The sequence below is a fragment of the Nicotiana tabacum genome, chromosome 15 (genome assembly GCF_000715075.1).
Source record: "Nicotiana tabacum cultivar K326 chromosome 15, ASM71507v2, whole genome shotgun sequence".
In the NCBI taxonomy this organism is placed as follows: domain Eukaryota; kingdom Viridiplantae; phylum Streptophyta; class Magnoliopsida; order Solanales; family Solanaceae; genus Nicotiana; species Nicotiana tabacum.
Genome location: NC_134094.1, coordinates 11577707 through 11594407, shown reverse-complemented (window position 1 = coordinate 11594407; position 16701 = coordinate 11577707). Strand labels below are relative to the sequence as shown.

The window sequence follows — 16701 nt, the reverse complement described above, 5'->3', positions numbered from 1 at the left end:
ACTCAAACAAATACTTTTAGAATATGTATACAATTAAAGTTTTTTTTTTCTTAATAACTAACACAAGATATACAGGTGCAAAGTGTGTGTCCAGAAACTAATATCTTATAAATTATAATCATAGTCCACATTGTGCGGATTCTCTAAAATATTGTCGCACCCGTGGTGGATCCTCTAAAAATACACTACATTTGGAGTATATCCTAACCACAAAGACCATGCTGGTGAGTACGAGAACTATATACAACTCAGGCTACTCCTTAAGGCAAAGTCTATCACAGCCATGGACTTTTATTTTTCTTTTTTTTGGTAAAATTGGTGCCCTGCGAAAATTTTCAAGTTGCATTAACAACTCTCTGAACTAGGATTAATAGTCTTTCAAGAAATTTGCAACCAAAAGAACCAACCTACAGAACAGATGAATTGTGTGGCACTATAAACTGCAGAAAATGAATATAACTGGCCGAGCATAAAGACCATGCTGTTGAGTACAAAAAACTATGTACACCTGAGGCTGCTCCTGAATGTAAAGTCTATCAAAGAAATAGACTTTTCAATTTACACCAAAAACTAACTAAATTCAAACACTTATTTCAGTCACGAGTAGCTTCTGCATTTCTTTCAAAGAACATGCTATTTCTTTCCTTTTGTAATACCCACAGCACACATGCTGTCCAACTCCATAAATATTTTCTCCACCAACTAAAATAACATATGCCAACAGAAATACTGTTCTTGCAAAATGATTTTCAACCTTAAATTTTCAACAATATGAATAGAAATCAAACATTTAGAGCAAACTTTCTTACATGATGAACAGAGAATAAATGCGTTTGTCACTGAGACATGATGAAGAACTATTAACAACTCCTTGGATACTGACAAGTCAATCCTAACCTTGTCTTGCAGTTACAAAACCAGTTTAAAACATAACGTAACAGCTGCTAAGTATGTTGCAATTGATTCAAACAATAGGGACCTGCCAAATAGGCATGCGGAGAGGATCTTGGAAAGCTTAGGAACTCCTGCTCCATTTTAACATAATCCCGAGACACATCACTCCTTTTGTATCTGGCGGCAATGACGAACTTTTCTAGCACTGTTGCATGCTTGAGCAAATATTTCACCAACGGCTGTATAGACTTATTTCCACTTAGTGGTCCATCAAAGTTAATGATCTTGATGGTCTTTAAATGTAGCAATGAGCTGTTAAAATTATATGTCTCAAACCTCCTGTGCTGTTCATCCTCATTTGTGTACGTTGACAGTAGGTCCTGCAGGAAAAAACCTACTATATTAACCATTTATTCTCCTCAGATGGAAGTAGATAACCAAGGAGTTGATTGTGGATAAAATAAAAAGGTGATGAATTTCTAGATTCAAGGAACATGTCAAGTGCTTCGCAAATGTTACAAAGTGGTACAGGCAAACAAGAAAAAAGATGTTTCAAATCTTCATTGAAACCGATCATTTATAAGATGTTTCAAATCTTCATTGAAGGTGAGTACCGAGTACAATCCCCCTTATTAAACATCTTTTTTCCTACAACTACCAAAAAGTTGAATGTCGAACTTGCTGACTCATAGAAACAATTTCGATAGTGACAACATGAAATTTCTCTATCTCAGCAACTCAAGCAGACTATAACGTTTATAACAACAAAAGAATAATAAGCATGCTGCTGCAGTAGATTTAGCAAAGAGAATCCATCAACTTTGAAGACTAAAATGTAGACTCCGAAATCCTTGCAAAAAAAGAATTCAAATGAAATTTCCAGAATTTTAACTACGAATTCCCGGGAGCGATTTCTATCACAACATTCAGAAATACTCACATAGATGGACAAGCACTATTGTAAATGTTGCAAATCTGATCCATGACGCGTAAAACTAAACATGGATAACAGTTGTAGACAAGGAAAATGTGGAGAAGGTGGTATAGTGAGAAACTATTCTGGTGATCTAAGTTGCTTCGGCATGATAGTTTAGGTGCAGTACCCATGTCGACACGACGCTAGTATGGGTGTGGGTGTGGGATCCGCACCGGATTTGGTCAAACAATTTTGGGTACTTTGACCATGCCAGATGAAAAATTCGAGACGAGATACAATTTGATTACCGAAATTAGAACCAAAACTAGGGTAAATTTGAAAAAAATAGCATACCTTAGAAATCAATCATATACTTATCTACAACTTGAGAATAAAAAAAATCCACACTTTACCGGCTAAACATAAGTATTTCACAAAATTTCTCATAAGTTAGAGATATTTTTATTTTTTGGAATTATTTTTAGTCGGATCCCCGCACCCGTATCCGTACTAGGATCCTTATCCCAGAATCTTAGAATTTAAATCTCGAAGCCGACCTCTAGATCCGCACCCGTATCGGACACCTGCACCCGCGTCCGACCAACTTAGCTAGTGATATTATAATGGCATGTGTAAAGATACATAATAATAAACAATATGGTTGAAGAATTTGCATTTCCCTATGGGCTTAGATGTTGTCCTGAAGATGATAATAGAAACATTTGGGTGGAAGCAGACTTTTCACTTATTTTGAATGCTGTCAAAGGAGTTGCAAAACCTTCTGGGCACGACGAACCTATTATTGAAGAGAATAAAGAGTTGATTCAAGGTAAAGAAGTCAAGGTGTGGGCGTGTAGCTGATACTTTAACTGGATAGAGCCACCTATTGGACGCAGAGAAGAATGATGAGAACAGAGCTGAACTAAAATAATTTCTAAATCCCCATAAATTCAAACTCAATGAAAACATATACCAATATTCTCCACAACTCACAATAAGGCAAAAAGTTGAAATCTTGGACAAACAAAAAAGGAAATATCCAAACCTGAAGAGGAAATAGAAGTCTCTACACAAATTCTAACCAAACCCTTCAAAATATCAGTCTTTTCACCACTGATCACAGCTTTAACTCACTACCAAGACGTACAAGTGGAAGTTCCTTTCCTTCAAAATTAATTTAAAAAAAACAAAGCTTACCTCCAATAATGCAACAATATAAACGTTCCGGTTAGATGTTTTTGTGAGTTCACATTTACAGTTGGGTGGAAGCTGACTTTTTACTTATTATGAATCCTGTCAAGGGAGTTGCATAACCTTCTGTGCACTATATGTACGTGTTATTGAAGAGATTAAAAAGTTAATTCAAGGTAAAGAAGTCAAGGTGTGGCTGATTCTTTAGCTGGATAGAGCCACCTATTGGACGCAGAGAAGAAATTTTTCAGCTTTCACTCACTACCAAGAGAAGCTAGAGAAAAATGATGAGAACAGAGAAATACGAAAACACAAATAAGTCTTTACTGTCCTGCAACATATAGAGGAGTTGCAACTGGCTACTATTTAAACAACAGAATTTTTGAAGGCAAAAGGAGGAATATACATAGCCTTAAGTTTATTTGTATTTCCTTGCTACCTTTTCAGTGCAACTTGGCCTATGTAAATAATGTAGATTCCTTGTTAGATATGATCAGGAAATTGCACAATATGTAAATTTAGACAACTTTCTTAGTGCTGTCCATTCCATTTATAAAATTTACCTTACTTATCAACAAAAGTTGGCTACATGGTTCTGTCTATTCATAACAGTTTCAGCTCTAAATTCAAACACACAGCAATACAAAACTGCAAATAATTCTTGTGTTCTTCAAAGAAGGGAGAACAAACTGAAAGTCTTGAGCTTAAACACAGAAAAATGATGAGAACGGAGCTGAACTAAAATAGTTTCTAAAGCCCTATTAATTCGAACCCGATGAAAACATATACTAGTATTCTCCACAACTCACAATAAGGCAAAAAGTTGAAATTTTGGACAAACAAAAAAGGAAATATCCAAACTTGAAGAGGAAACAGAAGTCTTTTCACAAATTGTAACCAAACCTTTCAAAATTTCAGTCTCTTCATCACTGATCACAACTTTAACTCACTACCAAGACGTACAAGTGGAAGCTCCCTTCCTACAGAATTCGAAAGAAAGCCCAAAGCTTACCTCCAATAATGCAATAAGATAAACTTCCCGGTAAGATCTTTTTGTGAGTTCACATGTTACTTGAGAATACTCCTCACATTTTTTCCTTTTTAGTTCTTATGGGAACAATGTGCAGAGGAGCAAGTATCCAAAGTTATAAGCTATTGTTGTAAAGCTAATCAAGTACTTAGGCTAGTTAAGTTTCACAGTGTAAATTGGAGTCCTCCTCCTATACAGAATCACTCTTCTTGCTTACACACTAGGGGCTTAAATCCGATACTTCTGTCAAACATTGAACCTTTCTCAATCTTCTTTTAAGGGTTGAATCAGTTCAATTTTTACCTTTTTTTATTTTTTTGAAGAGGTTAGGCAGTCAAGTCACACTCTTTGTAACCATATTATCTATGAAATATACCACATCTTCAATGATTTTGTTTTTCCAAAAGTACTTGAAATTAGAAATGTGTTGATATGTGACATCTTCTTCTTCCACTAATAGTTGTTTGGTGTTGATAAAATGAACAAAAAAAAGGTCTAAAGGAAACTTACTCTTGAATCATGATCGTCCCAGTCAATGACCAATGTCTCAAGATCCGATGAACTCTGTAGAAAGCTACAAACTCCAGGGAAGTCCAACTGATCCAAGGCTGCATTAAGTTTTAAGAATTTCCGGCTTGATGGTGGAGACTGCCAGCCTTTCAACTCCAATATGGACAACAACAATAACAACAACAACCCAGTATAATCCCACTAGTGGGGTCTGGGGAGGGTAGTGTGTACGCATACCTTACCCCTACCCTGGGGTAGAGAGGCTGTTTCCGATAGACCCTCGGCTCCCTCCCTCCAAGAACTCCCCACCTTGCTCTTGGGGTGACTCGAACTCAAAACCTCTTGGTTGGAAGTGGAGGGTGCTTACCACTAGAGCAACCCACTCTTGTCTGACAATATGGACAGGAGCTTATAAACCAAATAGATAAACCAAGACTATGTCAAAACAAGGAAATGCAACATAGTTGACAAATGAAATGCAAATTGTTGAATAATTCGTAAAAACAACTTGGACAATGCGAATGCGTTTTGCACATCAAAGTGTTCAAGGTCGGTTTGGAAATCCGACGATGGACTTTTGAACATTTCAAAAAACCCGTTCACATGACTTAAAATGAGTAAGATCGCTGTAAAATAATCCCAATTTAACATGTTGTTCTTTCCATTGCAACCACTTTACTCTCACAGTTCATCATCTACAATTTAGTCCAAAAGGTCTTATTTAAATCACCTCACTCTGTCCCATCGATCTTGTCATGAGAATTTAATTAATTACTACTTAATAACTTAGTTAACAGATTATCCTAAGTAGTGGCACTGTTAATGTTACTAAACTAGTAAATAAAAAGTCGCAAAACGAAAAAAGATTCTAAATATTGGATAGCAAACAGTATGAACAGACCTCGATGTACCAGGGACCCAATTCAAGATTCTCAACCTGGGCAACACCATGAAGAAATTCCTTCAAGTAGCTAAACTCCTCCTCGAAGTTATCTTCTTCATATCTCCATTCAAAATTTGAATAGCCAAGGACTGCGGTGACAAGTGAAGCCACATTTCTCTGGCACAAGTGTATCTGATCGCACAACCCCGAAATTTGCAAATGCTGAATATATGGGGCTAATATTTCTAGCTTCCCATCCATGTAGTCTTCAATGATCAGTTTTCTCAGCTTCACAGAGCTAATTTCCAAACGATGAATGCCCGAAACATTATACAGTTCCAAGCACTCCAAGTTAGGGCAACCAGATAATACTTTTCCCATTGCACCATCTGTCAATTCAATGATCCTAATGGAAAGAGAGACGAGACTACTCCAGTTAACACTACCAGAAGGGTTCAGTTTGCAGCCGCATAAAACCAAATTCCTCAGCGATGTATTCTTATATGCAAACTGAGGAACCTCATATTGACCACCAGATTCAATTTCAAGTGTAAAATCTTCAACATTAGCAACTTTAATTGCAAAATATACCCATAAATCAACATCTTTAACATAACTCTTCTCCTTGTAATCATAGAAAACGACCCTGAATGTTTGATAAAGTGAATGGTTCGAGAGTTCTCTATCTCCATAGAGAAATTCATACATTGACTCAAGGAACCATGACCATATCTGATTATTTTTCGAAACTGAGGGATCTTTGGGATGAGCTTAATGCTCTCATGCCCTGCCCTGGTTGTCCATATCCAGAGTTGAAGAAGTATGCTCAGCACTTTGAACAACACAGGCTCCTGCAATTTCTCATGGGCCTAAATGAGTCATACTCACAGTCCAGAAGCCAAATTATGATGATGTACCCAATTCCTAGTATCAACAAGGCCTACTCTCTACTAGTGGATCAGGAAAGTCAAAGGAGTTCGGCAAATTTCTCACAAACAGTTCAAGTGTCTGAGACAATGGAGAGTACTTCTCTTTACAGTAATAGAACCTCTGTTAACTCGGGAGGTAATTTCAAACAAAGGAGAAATCAAGTACAATGTGAATACTGCCACTACAAAGGACATACTAAGGAAAACTGTTATAAGCTAATTGGCTATCCAGCTGATTTTAAACCTAAGAAGAAAGGAGGAACCCTTGGTCTATATGCTAATCATGCTAGTGCCGATGTCCATCGGCAGGGAGAAGGGCCACAGATGCAGGCTGGAGTCCAACATGCAGGTCAACATGGTAGAGGAGATAATTTTGTAGTGTCGCAACCTGTTATTATGCCTCAATACCCTATGATATCTATGATGCCTCAATCTGCCACTTATTCTCAGCCTGCACCACCTGTACCCTATCTCACACAACAACAATATCAACAGATTGTCCAGCTGCTCAACAAAAGTGCTGAGGAGGGATCATCTTCCAAGGCTGCTGCTGCAAGTACTCTGATAGCCTTACTATCCAAGTATCTTAATCATAACTGGATAGTAGACACAAGTGCCTCAATTCACATGACATCCAATCTACAGATGTTAAACAATTATCAGGTTTTACCAAAACATCAAAGAGGCACAGTTCAATTACCAACAGGAAATATAGTGACAGTATCACACTCAGGAAATACTACAGTACTTAAAGACCAGAATATTAGTGATGTGTTGTTTATACCTGACTTTAAGTACAATCTACTGTATGTTTCTCAACTTACCAAGGAATTACAGTGCTTAGTGGCATTCTTCCCTGATTTCTGCATATTTCAGGACTTCTACAATGGTCAGGTGCTGGGGATTGGTAAGGAAGAGCATGGACTCTATCTGCTGAAAGGGAACTCACTCCAGAAATCACAGTTGTTAAATAAATGTGCACACACAGCTAACCTTAGTTCTGAATCTACTCACCTATGGCATCTCAGATTAGGACATGCTCCTATTGATGTAATCAAAAGGCATGATGTACTTAGAGCATTGAAAAATGTAGGTCCATATCATTGTACACTGTGCCCTGTAGCAATGCAATCAAAGTTACCTTTTCAGTTGAGTATTGCAGCTACTAAAGCAATATTTGAACTGGTACATTATGATATCTGGGGGCCCTATAGGGTACCTACATATGATGGAAAAAGATACTTTGTCACTATTGTGGATGACTATGCTAGATATACTTGGATGTTCTTAATTAATTCTAAGTCTGATGCTATAGTGGTCATCAGAAACGTCTTAACCACAGTGCAGAATACTTTCTCGACTAGTGTTAAAACTCTCAGGACTGATAATGGGAGTGAATTTTTTAGTGCTGACTTCAAAGCATTGGTCTCCTCTCTTGGAATTATTCACCAGAGTTCCTGTGTTTACACTCCTCAGCAAAATGGAGTGGTAGAGAGAAAACACAGAACAATCCCTGAAATGGCCAGATCACTCAGGTTTCAAGCAGCGGTTCCTCTAAAGTTCTGGGGTGAATGTGTTAGAACTGCAGTTTACCTTATTAACAGGCTGCCTTCCAGAGTATTACATAATAAATCACCTTTTGAAATGCTTTATTTGCATCCTTCTTCCCTCACACACCTTAGAGTCTTTGGGTGTCTATGTTATGCATCCAGTCCAAAGGAGAATGATAAGTTTGCACCAAGAGCTCTTCCTGCAGTCTTGCTAGGCTATTCTTCAACACAAAAGGGATGCAAGCTCTACAGTCTGCACACCAAGTCCTTATTTGTGAGCAGACATGTAGTATTTCAGGAACATCTCTTTCCCTTCAAACATATGAAGGATGTTGATACCCCTATATTTCCTATTCTTGACTTGCTACCAGCTGCAGAGGCCTACTCACAGGGTGCCTCCTCACATCCCTCTGCTGCCTGTCAAGAACTACCTCATGCTACTTCTTATGTCCCTAATGAAGAACATCAGCATAGTGCCACTGCCTCACCTAATGAAGAACATCAGCATATTGCTTCAACTTCAGAGTCTCATGATCAACCTTCTGAGATTCCACCTCCACAGGAGATAAGAAGGTCCACTAGAGCAGGGAAGCAATGCAGGATTATGTGATTCCTGTCAAGAACAAATCATGTCAATATCCTATGGCTTCATATGTGTCCTATGCTGCTATCAGTGGCGGACCCACGTGGTGGCTAGCGGGTTCAACTGAACCCGCTTCACCAAAAAATAATACTGTGTATATGTATAAATTAGGATTAAAGCTGTGTAGATTTTGTATAAATATTTTTTTTGAACCCTTGACAACTACTATTTTACGACTAAAGTTATATACTTCTAAGATTGAACCCGCTTGCACAAAATCCCGGGTCCGCCACTGGCTGCTATTAAACTGCCTTACAAGCAGGCTCTGTCAGCATACACAGCTATCAAAGAGCCTCAGACTTTCAGAGAGGCTGCTTTGGATCCAAAAATGGGTAGAAGCAATGCAGCTTGAAATTGCTGCTCTAGAAGGTAATCACACATGGAGTGTTATTGATCTTCCTCCTGACAAGACCCCTATTGGTTGCAAATGGATATTCAAGATCAAGTACCAGGCCTCAGGGGAGATAGAGAGATATAAAGCTAGATTGGTAGCTAAAGGCTACAGTCAAAAGGAGGGACTGGATTATATAGAGACCTTCTCACATGCGGCAAAGATGGTGGCAGTCAGATCAATAGTGGCCCTGGCAGCATCCAAACACTGGTTCATCTATCAGATGGATGTCCATAATGCTTTCCTAAATGGTGATCTGAAGGTCTGCAAACTACATAAGTCCCTGTATAGGCTTAAACAAGCACCAAGACAATGGAACAAAAAGCTGACAGAAGCTCTAGTTCAGATGGGGTTTCAACAAAGTCATTATGATTACTCTCTTTTCACTAAGAAGACAGGCTGTGATATCACTATAATACTAGTATATGTTGATGACTTATTGATTACAGGCGGTAGTCAACAGCTGCTAACTCAGACAAGGAAAGACTTACAAACCGAGTTCAAAATGAAAGACTTGGGAGAATTGAGATTCTTTCTTGGCATTGAGTTTGCAAGGTCCAGAGAAGGAATTGTTATGTGTCAAAGGAAGTATGCCTTAGAGCTTATTGCTGAATCAGGATTAGGAGGAGCAAAACCTGCAGGCACTCCGCTAGAGTTCAACCAAAACCTCACTTCTGAGGAATATGACAAGACTGTTCAGAAGGGCACTCAAGAGGATCTCCTCAAGGATCTAGGGCCTTATCAGAGACCTGTGGGAAGACTACTCTATCTTACTATGACTCGACCTGACTTAGGATTTGTTGTTCAAGTACTAAGAGTTTATGCACAGACCAAAGGTTCACACATGGAAGCTGCCCTTAGGGTGGTGAGATATGTTAAAGAGGCAGCAGGTTTGGGCTTGTTCATGCCTGCTCAGAACACCAATCAGTTACTGGGCTACTGTGACTCATATTAGGGGGCTTGTGTACAAACTAGGAAATCAGTAACAGGGTAGTTAGTAAAGTTTGGAGATGCTCTAATCTCATGGAAGTCAAAGAAGCAAGGGACAGTGTCAAGAAGCTCTGCTGAAGCTGAGTTCAGAAGCATGGCATCTTGCACAGCTCAGATTATCTGGTTAGTAGGACTATTCAAAGAGCTGGGAGTTGAAGAACAAGTGCCAGTGAAGCTAATGTGTGATAGCACGGCTGCAATCCAAATTGCAGTTAATCCTATTTTCCATGAAAGGACAAAACACATAGATATAGATTGTCACTTTGTAAGAGAAAGAATAATGCAGGGCCTAATACAAACTGAGCATGTGTCAACCAATGAACAGCTAGCAGATATCCTTACAAAAGGTTTGGGAAAGGCACAACATGATTACCTGCTTCAAAGACTTGGAGTGAAGAATCTGTATTCAACTATCAGCTTGAGGGGGAGTGTTGACAATGGTTAAAGCTAACAAGCTGATGTAACTAGAGTCAAGTTAGCAGTGAGTAGGTGGTTAATCTTATTTAGTCAGTTAAGCTAGTTAGTTGGCAATCAGTTAGAAGGTTCCAGAAGTTAGTTAACACTGTAGATTAGTTGTATATATACACGAGTGTACAGTGATTGTATTCAGTTTTTGATATTTTACAGAATCACATTCTCTCCTCTCAAGCTTGTCTCTGTTCTAGCTCAATTGCCATTTCCATGGCAGTCAACAAAAGTGTCCGAAGTCAGTTGACCGTATCCGGGACGTATCCTGCTCCCGTCCCCGTCTTGTATCGGGACGGGGACGGCACCAAAATCGAAGAGTCCGCACAACTTAGGTTACATCTATATGCAATAGAAAAAATATAAAGAGTGAATATTTGTCAAAGTTCTATAACATTTACCAGCATTCTGATACTTTAATTACGAAATCAAGTGATAAATGATAAATTACAGGGAATAATGGTGAAGGCCACATAGTTAAGAAATAGATAGGTCCTGTCCTACATTAGAAAAGAAATAAAGCGGGAGAGAGAAGCTATTCTGATTGTGTGAAAGGGTGGTGGGAGAGTTTAATTATTTAAAGTTCCATTTCCACCAATAACAAATAACATATGCCAACAGAAACAAGCCTATCGACTCATGATGTATTAGGAAATACTATTTTCGCAAAATGACTTTCAACCTGAGAGCAAGCAAATTACATGATCAGAGAATAAACACACTGTACTGAAACATGAAGAACTACTAGCAACACCTTGGATGCTAACAAGTACAATCCTGACCTCATCTATCAACTACAAACCGGTGTCACACATAAAGTAACAGCTGTTAAGTATGTTGCCATCAATACAAATGATAGGGGCCAAAGATTGTCAATAAGAAAAAACAATTGAAGCGTGTGGAGAGGATCCTGGAAAGCTTAGGAACTCCTGTTCCATTTTAACATAATCCTCATCCACTTCACTTAATTGGTATGTGACAACAATGATGAACTTTTCTAGTGCTGTTGCATTCTTGAGTAAATATTTTACCAATGACAGTACTAACTTATTTTCACTTAATGGTCCAAGAAAGTTAATGAACTTGATGGTCTTCAGATGTGGAAATGAGCATTTAAAATTATGTGTCTCAAACCTCTTGATCTGCTCATCCCTATTTGTGTACTTTAACAGCATGTCCTGCAGGAAAGAATCCACTAATATTAACCAGTTATTCTCCTTAGATGGAAGTAGAAAGCCAAGAAGTTGATTGTGGATAAAACAAAAAAGTGATGAATTTTTAGATTCGAGGAACAATGTCAAGTGCTTATCAAATGTTAAAAGTGGTACATGCAAACAACAAAGGATATCTCAAAGCTTTATTGAAGCTGATCCTTTAACTCCTCGCATGAAGGTGAGTACTATCACTTGTTAAACATCTTTCAACTATAAAAGAGTTTGACTGTAGAATTGGATTACTCACAGAATAAATTTTGATAGTGACAACATGGAATTTCATTGAGCAACTCAAACTAAGCTATTTTCTTGAGGAGAATAAACTGAGAGAACAAAAGTTCCTCTAAACATATTACACAAATACAGAACAATAAGCATGCTGATTTAGCAGATTTAGAAAAGAGAAACCATCAACTTTCAATACAAAAAAAGAAGATTCTGAAATCCTTGAAAAGCAGCATTCAAATAAAGTTGCTAAAATTTGAACTATGCATTCCCTGGAGCAATTTCTGTGCACATTGAGAAACATCCACCTCGATGGACAAGCACTATTGTCAAATGGTGCAAACCCGATCTAGGATGGGTAAAACTAAACATAGATGGGCAGTTGCAGTCCCACTAGGCCATGGAACAACAATGAGGCTGAAGCATTTGCGCTTTCCCATGGGCTTAAATGGTGTCCTGGACATCATATTAGAGTATTTGTGTGGAAGTCGACTCTACTTATTTTGAATGTTGACAAAGGAATAGCAAAACCTTCTTGGAACCATGAACCTAATATTGAAGAGATCAAAGAGTTGATTCAAGGTGACACACTGTGACAGAGAAGCCAATGGTGTGGCTGATTCTAGCTGGATACAGTCAACCATTGAATGCAGAAAAAAAAAATCAGTTTTAACTCACTACCAAGATAAGCTAGAGGGCATTTAAGTTTGACAAGTGGCAGGTCCCTTCTTTCATACTTCGAAAGAAAGCTCAAAGCTTACCACCTGGTTAGATCCTTCTGTCAGCTCACATGTTACTTGAGAATACTACTCTTTCTCTTTTTCCTTTTTAGTTCTTACAGAAACAATGTACAGAGGAGCAAGACTCTCCACAAGTTAGAAGCTATTGTTGAAAAGCTCATCATGTACCTAGGCTAATTATGTTTCACATTGTAAATAGGAATCCTATACAGAAACACTTTTTTTTGTTTACACATTATAGGCTTATCTCCGACACTTTTGTCAAAGATTGAACCCTTCTCAACCTTCTCTTTACTTGAGAATTGAACCGGTTCAAGTCTTATCTTTTTTTGAAGAGGAAAGGCAATCAAGCACGCCTCTTTGTGACCTCTTATCATTATCGATATAAAAATACCACTAAGGTGGTTTGAATTATATAAAAAAAGTTCAATTTGTTATAGGAAAAATTAAATTATGGTGGATATCTACTCTTACTGCATGATCTTCTCAAATGCTTAATGACATATTCAATGACATATTTCTATGTTTAATGACATATTCAATGACATATTTTTCTTCACTTTTCATGCCTATATAAAGGTCTTGTAATAGATAGGAAAATACACACAATTGAAGAAGAAAATCTCTTCCTTCTCTCTATCTCCATTTCTTTTGAAGATCATGTGTAAAAAATAAATTTGGTGAAATGTGCTTTGTCCTATCCCATTTTATGAATCCTCCCTTCAACTGGGATATGCATGCTGCATTGTCTTCATACAAAATTGTGGGTGGTTTGTCACACTTCAAATCATATTTGTCTCGAATAAGGCGTATTATAAACCTCAACCATACACATTCTCGACTTGCTTCATGAATATCAATTATCTCAGCATGATTAGATGAAGTAGTCACGATTGATTGCTTAGTCGATCTCCAAGATATGGCAGTGCCTCCATATGTAAACACATAGCCTGTTTGAGATCGAATCTTTTGTGGGTCATATAAATACCCAGCATCAGCATAACCAACAAGATCGGGACTGCAATCATTTTCATAAAATAATCCCATACCGGTAGTCCCTTTTAGATACCGCAATATATGTTTGATTCCATTCCAATGTCTCCTTGTAGGAGCAGAGCTATATCTTGTTAAGACATTAACTGAAAAAGTTATGTCAGACCTTGTAATGTTAGAAAGATACATTAGTGCACCAATTGCACTAAGATATAGTACGTCGGGACCAAGAAACTCTTCATTATTTTTATGAGGTCGGAATGGATGTGCTTTATTCATATAAAATCGCTTTAAAATCATTTTAGTATATGTTGATTGATGGACAAAAATTTCATCTTTCATATACTCAATCTTTAAACCAAGACAAAATTTTGTCTTTCCAAGATCTTTCATTACAAATTCTTTCTTTAGATAGTCTACTACTTTAGGAAGCTCTACTGCTTTAGAAAGCTCCCTAGGAGTTCCAATGATATTTAAATCATCAACATACACGGTGATTATAATAAATTTAGATCCAGATCTTTTTATAAAGACACAAGGACAAATTGAATCATTCTTGTACCCTTCTTTCAACAGGTACTCACTCAGGCGATTATACCACATGTGCCCTAATTGTTTCAATCCGTATAAGAATTTTTGAAGCTTTATTTAATAAATTACTTGGAAACCTTAATATGCTTCAGAACAATTTAAATCCTTCAATGATTTTCATTATACGCATATTACGTTTTTCTTGTATTGCCAGATTAAAACCTGAAATGGCGACATCCACCACAGGAAAACATGTCTTTATATAATCAATGCCAGGATATTTGCAATTCTTCTTGTGACACAAGTCGTCTTTATGTCTATCGACTTGACCTTCTTTTTTTTTTTCCACACAAGAACATATTTATACCTCAACTGACTTTATACTTTCAGATGTTGGGACTATCCGTCCAACTTCATATTTTTCATATGAAATCAATTTTCATTGCGTATTTTTTATTTGGCCAATCATTTATCTGTCCAAATTTCATGACAGATTTGAGCTCAAGATCCTCGTCAATATTAATAATATTAAGCGCTATATTATATTAACAATATCGTCGACGATCATTTTATATCGGTTCTACTATTATTCAATAAAGACATAACTTATTGAGATCTCTTTATCTTATTATTTTCAGGTACCTGAGCCTCTCCCATGAGGTCTTATGAAGTGTTATGTCGTGGTACTCTTCTAGAGCACTTTCCTCCTTCTTATGACCATCTTGAACATTTGCTCCTCTCCTTCTTCAAGGAGTTTTATCTTTGGAACCGATTAGTCTATTATGCTTTATGCATGCCATGGACTCTATTCATTATGGACTTTATTTTATTTGGAGCATTAGCAGCTGAATATAACATTTAGCTTTGGGTCAGCAAATATGCCCGGCAATATTTTGCAAATGAATTATCACTTGAACTTCAAGTTCACATTTTCTCGTACGAGGATCTCGATGTACTCATAATAATTCATTACATGTATTACTTTTTCAGCTGTCCATTTTCTTCCCCTATTGTTGGGATCACCAACACATATCCCTAGCCTTATTTGGGGATCCATCTTTGTGCACTGTGGTAGAACAATTAAATCATATAGCACATTCATATTTCTAGATGGAAATTATTTGGTTCCTGACCCTGAACCGATTGTGATAGGGAGAACTTATCATAACTTGGCTAGATGCTTACAAGTGCTGTTGTATATTAAATAATACATCAAATACCAAATTTTATTTTGACAATTTTATTCTCATAACCAATGGTTTAGATATAATTGGAAGCATACAATTTCTACTAAACCAACTTGGATTTAAACCAGTATTATCAAGATAAATCATCATAATTTATATTCTGGAACTTTGCTCTAATAATTTGAGCAATCAATCTTGCAAAAGCCAAACTACAAGTTGATAACAAATGCACATGTGACCATAAAATAGATGCATCTATTAAAATCATATAATAGTAAACGGTCCACATGGAAGGTGACTGGGCCCATATATTTATCACCTTTTATTCATTCCAGAAATCAAGGGATTCAATCCCTAACCTTAACTGGTATATCATGAGAATAAGCAGCATAAGAGAATTCTTGAAGAATCTTATATTTCTTCAATATATGCTAATGTAATTCTCAATTAATTTTTTTGCATCATAATTTAACCGAGATGGTCAACAGGTCATGCCAACTAATATTTATTTCAGTAAACTTCTAGTTTACTTGTGGCTTATAATTGCATCATCATGCTTATACTTGTGTAGTACAAATAAAAGAAAAGTCAGGTAACCTTTCATATTTACCCGGTATGATTATAGTAATATAAAGATATTCAATCTTCTTTTCATTTATAGTCTCAATATGCCAACCACTTTGGCTAATATATTTGTAAATCAAAATATTTCTTTTGAGACTTACTACAATATTAATATTATGAACAATTTCATTCATCCGGGTAGTAACAAATTAGTTCTTTCAGAGCTCTTAACTGTTTTTGTACTACAAGATATTTTGTTACACCATCCATATAATGAATGTCTCCTTCACAAAGAGAATCATACATAATAATTGTAATGTTCAAAATCATCACAAGCAAAATAATTTCTTGCTTTAATTTTGCTTTTAATAACTTTCATAAGGCATGAGAAAATATATTTTGGCGTATCATATGCATGCGACCAATGATATATTCATGTAACTACACAATAATATTCATTATCTTTCTTTGTCTCAAACCTCCCTTAGAGGTGAGTTGTAGTATTTATCCAACTATGCACAAGTACATTATTATGCATAATCTTTATCATATATATATATTTTCACATTCACTTTCAGGAATGAGTATGCAATCTCAATGTTTATCACAAGTCACATTCTCTTCAAAGAATTTCTCCCTTTTTATAATTACCATAGTGATAACTATTATTATTTTGGCCTTTCGCACGCCCACATTCATTGGTCAACCACTTGTCTTTATTTAGACTTATCATGCACTGCTATCACATTCACTTCAAGAATGGAGCAAATCAAGTGGGACAAGCTTCATGCTTTTTTATGAAAATTATATTATTTTTTCTTTAGTTATTATTATTATCAATATGGTGCATTAGGA

The 16701-nt window shown here is 36.7% G+C and overlaps 1 protein-coding gene across 1 annotated transcript; it reads right to left on the bottom strand.

Moving 5' to 3' along the window:
• Window positions 1–944: 944 nt before the first annotated feature.
• Window positions 945–6132, bottom strand: LOC107792275 (F-box protein At5g03100-like). The gene is made up of 3 exons (XM_075231399.1): window positions 5443–6132; window positions 4542–4679; window positions 945–1274 (listed from the first exon to the last, which is right to left on the bottom strand). Exons 1-3 carry the CDS (start codon window positions 6130–6132, stop codon window positions 945–947), a joined length of 1158 nt encoding a protein of 385 aa, XP_075087500.1.
• Between the last annotated feature and the right edge of the window lie 10569 nt (window positions 6133–16701).

Bases quoted from the DNA above. Each gene is read 5' to 3' on its own strand.
- LOC107792275 (XM_075231399.1), bottom strand. From the start codon at position 6,132: ATGTATGAATTTCTCTATGGAGATAGAGAACTCTCGAACCATTCACTT. The intron at 4,680-5,442 runs GTCTGTTCATAC...AAAGGCTGGCAG, and splicing joins TGGGTCCCTGGTACATCGAG to TCTCCACCATCAAGCCGGAA. The intron at 1,275-4,541 runs GTAAGTTTCCTT...TTTTTCCTGCAG, and splicing joins GGGACGATCATGATTCAAGA to GACCTACTGTCAACGTACAC.